General features: G+C 40.9%; 1 protein-coding gene across 4 annotated transcripts in view; it reads left to right on the top strand.

The window, feature by feature from the left end:
* The first annotated feature begins 74 nt into the window (after positions 1 to 74).
* Positions 75 to 12,755, top strand: part of gapvd1 (GTPase activating protein and VPS9 domains 1) — a 28,949-nt gene continuing 16,268 nt past the window's right edge. Inside the window, exons 1-9 of one of the 4 annotated variants that reach the window (XM_061671386.1) lie at positions 75 to 221; positions 6,443 to 6,661; positions 6,800 to 7,067; positions 7,150 to 7,722; positions 7,834 to 7,917; positions 7,997 to 8,131; positions 9,278 to 9,470; positions 10,053 to 10,133; positions 12,521 to 12,675. In XM_061671386.1, coding sequence (XP_061527370.1) covers positions 6,477 to 6,661; positions 6,800 to 7,067; positions 7,150 to 7,722; positions 7,834 to 7,917; positions 7,997 to 8,131; positions 9,278 to 9,470; positions 10,053 to 10,133; positions 12,521 to 12,675 — 1,674 coding nt within the window. In that variant the 5' untranslated portion in view covers positions 75 to 221; positions 6,443 to 6,476. Of the gene's footprint in view, positions 222 to 6,442; positions 6,662 to 6,799; positions 7,068 to 7,149; positions 7,723 to 7,833; positions 7,918 to 7,996; positions 8,132 to 9,277; positions 9,471 to 10,052; positions 10,134 to 12,517; positions 12,676 to 12,755 lie in introns of all 4 variants that reach the window. The other 3 variants (XM_061671384.1, XM_061671388.1, XM_061671387.1) reach the window with 3 other exon arrangements.

Here is a 12,755-nt window from a genome sequence, read left to right as displayed (position 1 = left end):
TGTGTTCTATGGAATGTCCCATTGCTCGAGGATCGCGCATGCGCGCTGCTCGCGTCTCCTCGCGATGACAGCCAACGACAGCCCAGTTCGCCGAGCTCCTGCACAACGCAGTCCCAGCTAGGCGGCTAGCCGCGCACCAACATTTTCTCTCGCTTGAACAGTCTCATGATCCGCCGCGTTTGGTGCCACTGTGCTTCAACAACACGTAGCATTTACGTTCGGTAAGTTGCCCGATTGACGGTGCATCTTTTTGCTGCGCTCATATCGCTCAGTGTAGTGAGTAGCTTGCAAGCTAAGCTAAGCTAAAGCTAACGCTAACCTAACCTAACCTAACCTAACGTAGCCCAGTGACGTTAGCTCCTCGTTAGCTTGCCGCACTTGACTAGTAGCTGAGGTTAGCATCCTAACTTGGTGAACGTCGGAGCACCTTGACTGGCTCACCCTCATATCTTTTGCTTCTGTCGACGTCCCCCATAGATTTCTTGCTGTTATGTTGAACTATGCTTTGACACTGTTCGAATTGAATATGCCCGGTTGGTGAGCTTTCAAGCTATGGGACGAGTGCGTCAGCGCAGTAACTTCATTGCACTCACATAAGTGATTTGAAACGTTAATTGGTGTTAAATGTGCCTATATCCACTTCTCCGGTGAAGCATGTGGACGCAGGCGTACTTTGCAAGAGTAAAGTTAATTTGTGCTTTAATATGTGACTTTTACCAGCCACATTAGGTAGACTTGCACAATCCCATGAAAGCCATATCAAAATACCCACCTTTTCATTGATAATGCTCGGTTTTGACTGACAAGGCGGGGAGACGATTAAATGTAACAGATTTATTTTTGCAGTAATGTAGCTCTGCAATGCAAATAATCATTTAGGGTCTAATGCTTGTAAAAGGATATTGTGGTGTCTTTGTAAAGATACCCTGACAGTCAGTCAAGATCTTTATTTTCTTGAAGTGACTGGTACATATATACATATTTTTAGATAGATGTTTAGGTTCTGGTTCAAATAAGGTCAGGAACCCTTGGAAAGAAATCCAATACAAGTGCACATTATGGTTCCATTGACTCGAAAATCAAGTTTTAGGTTATCAAGCAGTTTGAGTCATGCTGATGTACCATACGGTATACAGTAAGAGCTACTTTTCCTCCCGCAAATTATGTTTGAAAAATAACACATTTGCACATTTATTACTAAACTCCTAAACATCAAAGATTTCGAGCTCATACCTTTTGGTTGGTTTGCATTCCTCCAAAGCGTTGTGCTCTTGCCAAGTGACAATTTACTGCCATTGTGGCTTATTTCAGGTTGAGCACCTCACCAATCGCATCAGATTGTGGTCCAGTTCTGTTCATCTTGACAGCACCGACCATGCTCATACTTGCAGGGTGTGGAGGCAGGATTTCAAAACTGTGCATCCATTCTAAACTAGACAAACACCTTGAAAGTGTCTTCTCTTTGTATTCCATCCATCCATCTGTCATCCATTCATCCATCCATCCATCAGTTCTCCTGCTCAGGGTTGCTGGGATGGGGACTGGAGCCTATGTCACCTGACTTGGTGTAAAAGATGAAAAATAACTGATATGATGACTGATCACCAGTCAGTCATTGATTGGGTGTCGAGGCCCTGAAAGTCAGCTTTGCGAACTACTATGCAACCAGTAGTCATCAACAGGATTAAAAAATGTTTGGACTTGCCCATTCCGTTCTTGTGCCCCACGCGCCACCCCAACATTTTTGTGCCATTTTGTGCCTATACCATTTGTCCACCAACAGAGTCGTGCCAAACATGGTTAGCGTGTAGCTCAGTTATTTTGACGCCCTTGATATAATTTGGGAATTATATATACTGCACCTCTTGGTTTAAGTGGGAATAAAATGGCACTGTCCTTCTTTTGTTACCGAGCAAGAAAGACCTCTATTCACCTTGCATGAACGCCTGGTAGACATCACTCAGCGACCCACAAACTGTGCATGAGCCCAGCTGAAAGAGTTTTGCTTCAGCCCTTCTGCTCCCATTTTGCTGCTTCACAAGATGCAGCAGGTTGGGATTTTCTCCTCTTTTTATGAGGTGCTAAAATTGTGCACAAGCTATCATACAGTATGCTTATCGTTCCAATTTGGTTGAGGGATGCTCTTCTTTACTTTTCCAACTGTCCTCAAAGAATCTTAGCAGTTTGTCATGTATTCCTCTTCTTATTGCTATAATTGAGCTTCAAAAAGTGGTCCAGAAATATTTTGTTAAGCTCAGAAAGTGTTCATTTTTCAGACGTAGTCATAAGAAGAGCCACAGATGCTGCTTACGTAGTTTGCTTACAGGCAGTGTAAGGAATTATCTGAAAGGGAAGTGGGAAGAGGATGTTTGAGTATTGACTTGGCTACTTTGTGTGCTTGTGCGTGTGTGTGTGTTTCCAACCCAATTCCAATTAAGTTGGGACGCTGTGTTAAACAGAATAAAAACAGAATACAATGATTTGCAAATCATGTTCAACCTATATTTAATTGAATACACTACAAATACAATATATTTAATGTTAGAACTGATAAACTTGATTATTTTTAGCAAATAATCATTGACTTAGAATTTTATGGCTGCCACACTTTCCAAAAAAGCTGGGACAGGTGGCAAAAAAGACTAAGAAAGTTGAGGAATCAAACACCTGTTTGGAACATCCCACAGGTGAACAGGCTAATTGGGAACAGGTGGGTGCCACGATTGGGTATAAAAGGAGCTTCCCTGAATTGCTTAGTCGTTCACAAGCAAAGATGGGGCGAGGTTCACCTCCTTATGAACAAATGTGTGAGAAAATAGTCCACCAGTTTAAGGAGAATCTTCCTCAACGTACAATTGCCAGGAATTTATAATATCATCAAAAGGTTCAGAGAATCTGGAGAAATCACTGCATGTAAGCGGCAAGGCCTGAAAACCAACGTTGAATGCCCGTGAACTTCGATCCCTCAGGCGGCACGGCATCAAAAACTGACATCAATGTGTAAAGGATATCACCACGTGGGCTCAGGAACACTTCAGAAAACCAATGTTGATGATGTGACTGCCGACAAACCAGCAGGATGAATTCTGAAGTGTTTCGGGCAATATTTCCAACTCCTGTTCAGCCAATTGCTTCTGAACTCCACGGATGGCGCTTCAGTGCAGATGGAAAATGACCCAAAGGATACTGCAAAAGCAACCGAAGAGTTTTTTAAGGCAAAGAAGTGGAATGCTATTCAATGGCCAAGTCAGTCACCTAAACTGAAGGCAAATGAGCATGCATTTCACTTGCTGGAGACAAAACTGAAGGGAAAATGGAACAAGCAGGAACTGAAGACAGTTGCAGTAGAGGCCTAGCAGAGCATCACCAGTGATGAAATCCAGTATCTGGTGACGTCCCTGCATTCCACACTTCAGGCTGCAATTGACTGCAGAGGATTTGCAACCAAGGATTAAAAAAGTAAAAGTTAGATTTTTATTTATTTTTTTGGATTAATTTGACTCATTACTTTTTGTCCCTTAAAACGTGGGAGGTACATATGCAAACTGTTTAGATTCCAAGCTGTTCATCTGATTTGGGATGTAAGTCTCTTCAAATTAAAGCTGCAAGTCTGCAGTTAAAGCTTGTTGGTTTCATTTCAAAATCCGTTGTGGTGGGAGCCAAAAAGTTGAGAGGTGTGTCCATGTCCCAATATTTATGGACTTTACTGCCTTAACCATGAAGCGTTGATGTCTCGAGTTACCCACTTGTGTAGTTTCTCTTCTGCTTTATAGTTCCTCTGTGGTTTGTGTGAGTGGCCCACCAGGCATTTCAGTGCAGCTGGTACTGCTCGCGTTGGAGCTTGCAAAGGAGACCTTTTGATAAATGCCTTTTCACCTCCTAGCAAGGCACTTCATACTGTGTTGTTTTTCAGTTCTGTCCAAATATGTGAGGAATGTGCTGCTTCATGAGTGCTGATGAGGAAGTTCATCACGAACATCCGACACGGCTAGTTAGTTACCTGGCAATACATTAAAAAAAAAAATCCAGTAATCATTCTTTTATGTATGTAAAGTGGGAGACACACAGATACCGATTTTAAGATGTTAACTGATTTTGAGACCCGACATATGACAACTTGACAAGGAAATAAATTGCCCTGTGCGTGCTTACTGCTCTTATAGTGTGCGGTGTATTCGGGATGACCAACACAGCGCATCCCACACGTAACAATATTTCCGCGGACACTCGTGAGTTTCGTCCTCCAAACCAGATGCCTGTCTTTGTCCTAAGACTGACCTATGAGAGACAACATGTGTCCACAGGGCATCCAGAAGGCTGGAAAATGCAGCGAAAAAGAAATAGCATAGAAGTTAGGCTAACCGTTAGCTTATCTGGTAACTTACTAAATTCTGGTTGTGAACTCTTTTTATATTGTTTATATGATTATTATATTGTATATCAACTAATTGCTACAGCGTCTTCTAAGGGGTGAGGCATTGGAAAGGTTATTACATTTTTGTTCAGATTCTAACATTGGATTTTTTTTCCGCCCCACAATGGTTAATCTTGCAAAGCAAGATATTTTTGACATTTATTGTCGTCATGTATAAGACCTTAAATTGTACGATGTGGTGCTGATCCAGATTAGGATTGTTTTGACTTGGCCCACTTGGCAGTGTGCTTCCCTGTTTGTTATTAATTCAATTCTGACTTGTTTTAGGGTGATGGCATGGCAAAAAACATTTGCTCTAAGACAGTTTAAACAAAATGCACACAGATCTCTCTTAACCAAATTGAAAGTGTGTTGTCCAAGACCCAAGGGAGTATAGAGCCAAATTTGGATGATTCATGTTTTAGCAAAAATTTGCACGCAGCAATCTGTTCCTTACGAGCACGATGTTAGCTCAGTATCCCTCGTTTTTCTTCCAAGGGAAGTCCATGCATGGCTCATCATTGTGTTTAAATCTGCAAAACCAATGTAATTTGTCAGGCACATCAATTCTAATGCTGTGGTTGTCAATTAGCTAGCAAGCATTGTCTCTGCCTTGCAGCCATTCCCATTATGAGGTAGTCTCGTCTCATTCCAATCCCCAGAGCCAGAACTGTGTTTACTATGTTCCTAACCACCCTCAAAGAGAGAGATTATTGTGCAGGGGATTCCCCAAGTAATCATTCAATTTTCATGCTTTTGTGCTTAGTTTGTTTGCCTTGGCTCTCTGTAGTTTGAAAAGGGAGAACCATTAGCATATTTACTGTGTTGTGATGTCAGATGCTTGTGAAAAAAGTTCTTGCACTTTCTGTTTTTGACACGAGTTGTTAAAAAAAAACTATCAAAATATACAATTCTTATTCAGAATCAAGGTAACAGGTGTCAACAAGATGGTAGTGGTGAGCGCGTTTGCCTCACAGTTGCGAGGTTCTGGGTTCAAATCTAATCTCGGGCTTGCCTTTGTCAAATTTGCATGTTCACGGCTTTTCTGGGGGTCCTGGCAACTAGTCCAGGGTGTACCCAGTCTCTCACCCACATTAAGTTGGAATAGGCTCCAGCTCTCCCGTGACCCTAATGAGGACAAGCAGTATTGTAATGGATGACTGAAAGTGGCAAGAACATTTAAGAAGCAAGAATAGAAGAGAGAATAGAGTAGAATAGAGCAGTGGTTCACAAACCGTTACACCAAGTACCACCTTATTACCACAAGACGTTTTCTTTTGTGGTAAGAGGAGCAACATGACAAAATTTCCCAAAAATGTCCCTTTGTCAAAATGGTAAATCTGCTTGGAATGGCAATGTCAACCTGAGTACAACACAAAAATAAGTTTGAAAATTGGATGATGGCTTTCGGAGAAGTTGCTTTTTTATGTGGGGAAAAGTTTTCCTTTTAAGGGAACTTTCTTATGGTATGTGATATCGCCTCCAGAAAATTGGGTTTAAAAAAAAAAGACAAAAACTTTCAAATTAGAGTCAAATAGTCCAAATTGATGAATGCTCAAAATATCTCCAACTGTTTAGTTTTGTCTGCTACTCAGGGTACACCTTCTGATTGGCTGACAAGTTTCAGTTAAAAATATCCACCAATAGCTCGTAGCCTACGGTTCTCCACGTTAAGTCAACACTTCAAAAGTGCCGTGATGTTTCAAACGGTGTCTCTTGCCCTGAAATCTCAATTTAAGTAGCTCAAATTGATTGATTTATTTATTTTTATTTTTATTTTTTTTTAAAAATTTTTTTGTGTGAGTAGGGCAATTTGGGCAATTAGTAATCAATCGGTTTTTTTTGTCAATTTATTTGTTCTGGAGGATTTTTTAGGCATTTGAAGTGCTCATTCCATGTTTTGTTTTTATTTTTTTAAGCAAATTCCACAAAGATGGCAGGGACTCGTCACTTTGCTAGTAACAGCTTTGTTTGAATTGTTCTTGGAATTGTTTTATGTATATTGTTTCCTCTCCCTTTGTTCTTTAGCTCTTTGCCTCAAAGTCTGTGAGAGCTTGTGAAGATGGTAAAGCCAGACATCCATACTCTGGCCCATCATCTGAAGCAGGAGCGGCTTTACGTGGCATCGGAGAAGCAGCTGATCCAGAGACTCAACAGTGATGTCCTGAAGACAGCCGAGAGGCTATACCGGGCCGCCTGGATTGCCAAGCAACAGCGGATCAACCTCGATCGGCTCATTCTCACCAGGTCAGGTGACCCTTTAGAATCGTGTTACTTGTTTGTAGTAACACGACAAACTGTTGACTGATGTTCGACTTCTTCTGGGAGTGAGACGAGAAGATGGATAATAACATGAAGGCTATTGTCTTTTTCTCGATATGGTAGTGTGGAAGCCTCTCCAGCTGAATGCTGCCAACATGCCAAAATGCTTGAAGACACGCAGTTTGTCGATGGCTACAAGACTCTGGGCTTCCATGAGACTGTCTATGGTGAGTTCCTGGCCCGGTTGAGGGAGAACCCAAGGCTTGTGGCGTCGTGCCTCGTGACAGGGGAGAGGCTGAACCAGGAGCACGCTCAGGGGGTCATCCACACTGTCTTCACCTCACTTTATGGCAATTGTATCATGCAGGAGGACGAGAGCTACTTGTTACAGGTTTGGCCTACTTGCCCACTCGTTTAACGACCAGTTTAGGCAAAAGCACAAAGCTAAAATGCAATTTTCTACCTACTCGTAGGTGTTGCGCTACCTAGTAGAGTTCGAGCTAAAGGAGAGCGACAACCCTCGGCGGCTTCTACGACGAGGCACATGTGCCTTCAGCATCCTTTTCAAGCTGTTCTCCGAGGGCCTGTACTCAGCCAAACTCTTCCTCACTGCCACCCTCCACGAACCCATCATGCAGTTGTTGGTGGAAGACGAGGACCACCTGGAGACAGACCCAGGCAAAGTGACTGAGCGCCTGACTCCAGTCCAGCAGGAGCGCTTTGGAGAGAAGGGCTCTGAGGGCTACAAGCAAAGAGTACAGGCAGCTGTTGAGACCAATGAAGCAAAGTTAGTTGCGCTGGTCAACAAGTTTATTGGTTATTTGAAGCAGAACACCTACTGCTTTCCCCATAGCCTGCGATGGATTGTGTCGCAGATGTACAAGACGCTATCATGCGTGGAAGGTCTTGAGTTGGGAGAGGTGCGCACTATGTGTACCGATCTTCTGCTGACGTGCTTCATCTGTCCAGCAATTGTTAACCCGGAACAATATGGAATCATCTCAGATGCCCCCATTAATGAAGTGGCTCGCTTCAATTTAATGCAGGTAAGTGGCAATGGGAAGAAACATTTGTACATTTTCACAAGCCTGTTTGATATGTACTGTATATTGCATGCTATTCTTTTTCTTTTATTATTTTTTTTTTAAAAAAAAAAGGTTGGCCAGCTTTTGCAGCAGTTGGCGATGGCTGATGATGATGCAGACCCTAGACGGAAAAGCTGTTTGTCCAAATTTGATAAAGTAAGAATCACATTGCATTTTTTATTGAAACAGCAAAACATTGTGTCTTAAAATAATACTTCTGTGCATATTTTTTCAGAGTTGTGTCGCATCTTTTCTGGATGTGGTGATCGGTGGAAGAGCAGTTGAAACGCCACCGATGTCCTCAATGAACCTTCTTGAAGGCCTAAGCAGGACTGCAGTCTATGTTACGCATCATCAGCTGATAGCATTGGTAACACTTTTTTTGCTGCTACTATAAAATCTCAAACTATATGGTTAAAATTACAGGGGCTCCTTGGTTTACGATGAAATTCCGTTCCTACAATGGCAACCTAATCCAAATTTAAATATAAATCGGAATGCGTCAGTCTATTCCTAACCTGATCTAAGATAACTGAACCGAGCCTAACCATATTAGTAGTGAAGTTATAATTGCAATTGAGTATCTGTATGAAAAACACCAAAAAGGCCATAAATATAAAACAATCAAAGAAAAAAACAGTTAGCACGACAGTAACCGAGTGTGCCTTCTTGTGCCGTGTGACGTCATCTTACAAACGAGTTCATTGCACACTGTAACCTCAAAGCATCATGTGTTGGACCTCCTGAATTGGGTTAGATCTGTCATTCAGTAAATTACCAGAAGTGTGTAAAATAAGCAATGCTCTATGCCTTCGTAAACATTTTTGGAATGGAAAGTCATTTTATATTTGAGTGATACTGTAATTTGAAGCTGCCATAACAGCAAGTCAGATTGTGAAATTTCTTCCAGTCTAAATATTTAAATGATAACATTTTAAATTGTATAAATGCAACCACTTGACTCTTGAGCAGTTGAAACGAGTTCTGTGGAAAATCAGACCACATTTTATGCGGCTGTCTGATGCACGTCTGGCCAATGTCATGTTATCTGTCGAACTGATGAAATTGTGCCAATTTGGAAATTGCTATGATTTAGTTTCCTCCTGGGTTGGCTTTAGGTGAAGAGAAATATTTTAACATTCAAAGACATAACAATTCTTTGCTTTGGACTTTGTGGAAAAGCCTACTCTTTTTCTTCTGAGAACAAGACTGAAAAAAAAAAATTTAAAATCACACATTCCTTGGGACTCTGTTGGCTAATCCTACTACAGCCAAACACAGACACAGATGTCAAATAATAACCACATCATTATAATTCCAGAAGACTTCAGCATGTGTTGCTTAAAATGTTGTAGAATGGTATCTCTATAAGATATTCGTAGTTCTCCAAATTTCCCTTTGTTATTCAGCATTTTGCATGTGTATATGGCAACTGTTCATTTTCTAAATGTTGATTTTGGTTGCGTGTTCAGAGGGTGAAAATCTAAATTAGAATGTAATTGTCTTCATGCATTAGGTGGACTTTGTGCGTAGTGTCATGGCTGGAGACCACCTACGTGAGGAGGAGCACATGGCCTTGGAAACCCTGTTGGCTAATGTGCCCCAATCACAAACGGGGAAGAGCAACAGTCTGGAACTCACTCCTTCCAACACCCCCCAGCTCTCCCCTGCTAGCACTCCTGCTAATAAGAAGAACAGACTCCCCATAGGTACTGGCCTCCTCCGCCTTATACTCTGTCTTTTCTAATTAATTTATTAGTATGCTGAATATGATGCAAGCACTTGTCCATTCTTGATGTGCAGATGTGTGGGATGTTTTGCGCTCACATGTTGAAATGAGAACTAGAGGACCAATTAAAATACTGTTTGTAAGAAGGAGCAAAATAAACAAGCTGGGCAGTGATGGCTAGTTAGAGGCCCGTGTTTTTATCGGGAGTTAATGAGCTCCTTCTCAGCTTGTTATAAAGATAATTAGCTTGGTCTGGATTGGGGCTCAATTACAGAAATGACAACCAATTAAATTACTAAATATAAATGAACTCAACTTTAATTGGAATGGGTGGAGAAGATGCCTCAACTACCTTCATTAGTATTTTCAAGACAAATGATTAGAACCCTAACCTGCAACGCCTTCTTAATTAGAAATGGACCACTTGCTTATGAAATATGATGGTAATACACAAAGACTTCATACTCAAATTACTTCTGAATTGAAGTGTGAGAGATGTATTCTGTCTCCCACTCCCTACCTTGCCCTTTCCCCCTCTCTTGTGCTGCCAATGAATGACCAGGACAACACTTAGCCGCTATAACATCCTGGGACCCTACAACCTCCTCCCTGTCTGCCCATATTCCATTAGTAACTCCTTTCGGTGGGTAACCTGTCAGTTGCATCGGAGCTAGAAGTTATGCATCTTGTGCTTTTATGTTGTTACAGCATCACTGCATGCACCATGCACCAAAGGAGCTCAACCCGAATGCTGACACTTTGCACTCCTCTTGTACATATGCCTTCACTCTGCTTGCTTCACATTGCACAGCACTTTGCTCCATTCATGAGGTCAAGACATTTAAAATGTTTCTCATTGATTAATATAAGTTCATAGCCAGAATTCTTTATTTAAAAACCAAAACAAAAAACTTGTATGCCAAAGATCAAAATAAAATTAGTGGCATTGGTCCTGAAAAGTCACACATTCGAGTAGATCAATGTCTGGGAGTCCGTCATAGCATCATGCCTACGCGACGGAATACAGTAGGACTTCATTTCTTTTCCTCAAGGCACACTCAACCCTATTGTACCCGACAGAGCCAATTATTGGACTCCTCAAAGGGAACTGATAATGCCGTTTAGTTGTTTTCAGCTGTAAAAGTTTCATGCCAAAGCAGTACAGTGCAACCGTCGAGGTCAAAGACGAACCTCTTAGGACGGTGGTAAACCTCAGTTTTATGTGAATGTAGAACACATTTTCCCCATAGGAAATAATAGAGATTGAATTAATCAATTACACTGTCAAACCGTTTCCATAATGAAACCTAATTTACAGTTCAGGGTAGGCAAATGTTCCATTTCTAAATTGTTTAACAGTCATTAGTGTGTTCACAAAACTAAATGTAGCCCACTTTCTGGTGTACATTCTGCGCATCTACCTTTATTTTTTATGTTGACTTATTGTCACTTATGCTGTATTGTACTGAGCAGCTACACTGCAAAAATGCAAATCTTACCTCGTGAATGTATCTTAAGACAGTTTTGACTTTTTTCAACATTTTCAGCAAGACAAAAGACTTTCTTTAAGATACAAGATCTTAAGAATCTTATCGAGTCGATTCATACTAGTTGTTGGCAGATTTATTTCCCCCACTTTAAGCAAGATATTTTGTCCCTATTTAATCCATAAAATAAGTGTAAAAAACCTGCCAATTGAACTAGTATGAATCGAAGTAATAAGATTCTTATAATGATTTTGTTGCTTAAAACAAGCCTTTTTGTCTTTTTGAAAATTTAGGAAAAATTAAAACCGGTCTTGAAATGAGATAAATTCACGAGGGAAGATTTGAGTCTTTGCAGTGGATTACGCGTTTGCTCTTTACCATCACAAAGAAAGGCAACCAAGCCGAAGAGAAAGCATTACACACTGTTGGCGTTATTCTTAGATGTTCATTTAGTTAAGTCTCATGCCATTTGCCAAAATCTCACGAGATATGCCGAGATCTCACGTGACATCGTGCATGACAACGGTTCAACCTCTGAAGGTTTGTGCGACTGTAGAGGCATTTTTTTTCCAGGACAATTTGGTGGATTTACAATATTTATTTATTTATTTTGCCACCCCCCCACCCCCTCCGGAATCTGATGTTAAATATGAACTTTCAAGATAAGTTCACACTGCAACTAATAACTGCTCTTTAATTTCAATAAAGTCCATATGGCAGACACTTAAACCGATCTGTCAGTCATTGGTAACCTTTACTCACTTTAGTGGTCACTTAGTCACAGAATTAAAATTAGCGGAGTTCTACTTGCCAAAGATTTTGCCTACCCTTGCTCATCATAATCATTCCCAAAGCAAACATCATAAAAAATGACACATTAAGACTACAGAGTCACATAGTGGATCATCTTGCCCATGTACCTTCTATATAAATAGAAATACCAGGTGTTTTATGCTTTGTCGATCAACTTACATAGAGATTGAGTTGTTGCGTTGTGAAAGTGAAAGACTCTCTACAGAATCAGTGCAGGAATAGTGCCACAAAAACCATAGTATTATATTCCGCCTTCCCAATTTTCTAACATGATGCTTTGCTATGTGTGTGGAAGCAAATTGAGGTGCCTGTGCTATTATCATTGTCATGTCAGAGAACTTTTATTTTAAATTCTTATTCCTTGAGAAAGGTCCATGCACATTCGAAGATTTTAGCTCAGCCCTCCATTGAGCAGATTTTTGTTTTAACATCAGCTTAAGTGTATGAAGACTATTTCACAGTTTCATTTTTATATTAACTAAAAACAGTAAGTGAATCATGAATTGCCACAATGACACTTTCAACAAGTCCTAATTTGCTTTGCTGCTGCTTTCACACACACACACACACACACACACACACACACACACACACACACACAACAAAATTTTCCTTGAAGATTCACTTAATTCAGCAAATAAATTTCATGTTAAACATGGACGACTTTAATGTCTTAAGTTATTGGCTGATGATAATCTTTACATTTTCCGACCCAACCACCAATCAGCAGCTGCTCGGAGCCGCAGCCGTACCAACATAGCCCAGGAGGGGGAGGCAGAGGCTAGCTCCCAAGAGTTACTGCAGGAGCTGATGCCAGAAGAGGTGCTCGTGATCTCGTTAGGAAATGGTCCTCAGACAGTCCCTGGAATGATGTCAGAGAATGAGGTAATGTGACTTAAATTAATGCAGTTACTGCCGTATTGGTAATGATGTTATAAATAAAATGACATCTTTTTTTCCTCTCA

Source organism: Phycodurus eques, chromosome 3 (genome assembly GCF_024500275.1).
Source record: "Phycodurus eques isolate BA_2022a chromosome 3, UOR_Pequ_1.1, whole genome shotgun sequence".
Lineage (NCBI taxonomy): Eukaryota > Metazoa > Chordata > Actinopteri > Syngnathiformes > Syngnathidae > Phycodurus > Phycodurus eques.
The sequence above is the reverse complement of the archived record's forward strand: the minus strand, read 5'-3'. Positions and strand labels throughout refer to the sequence as shown.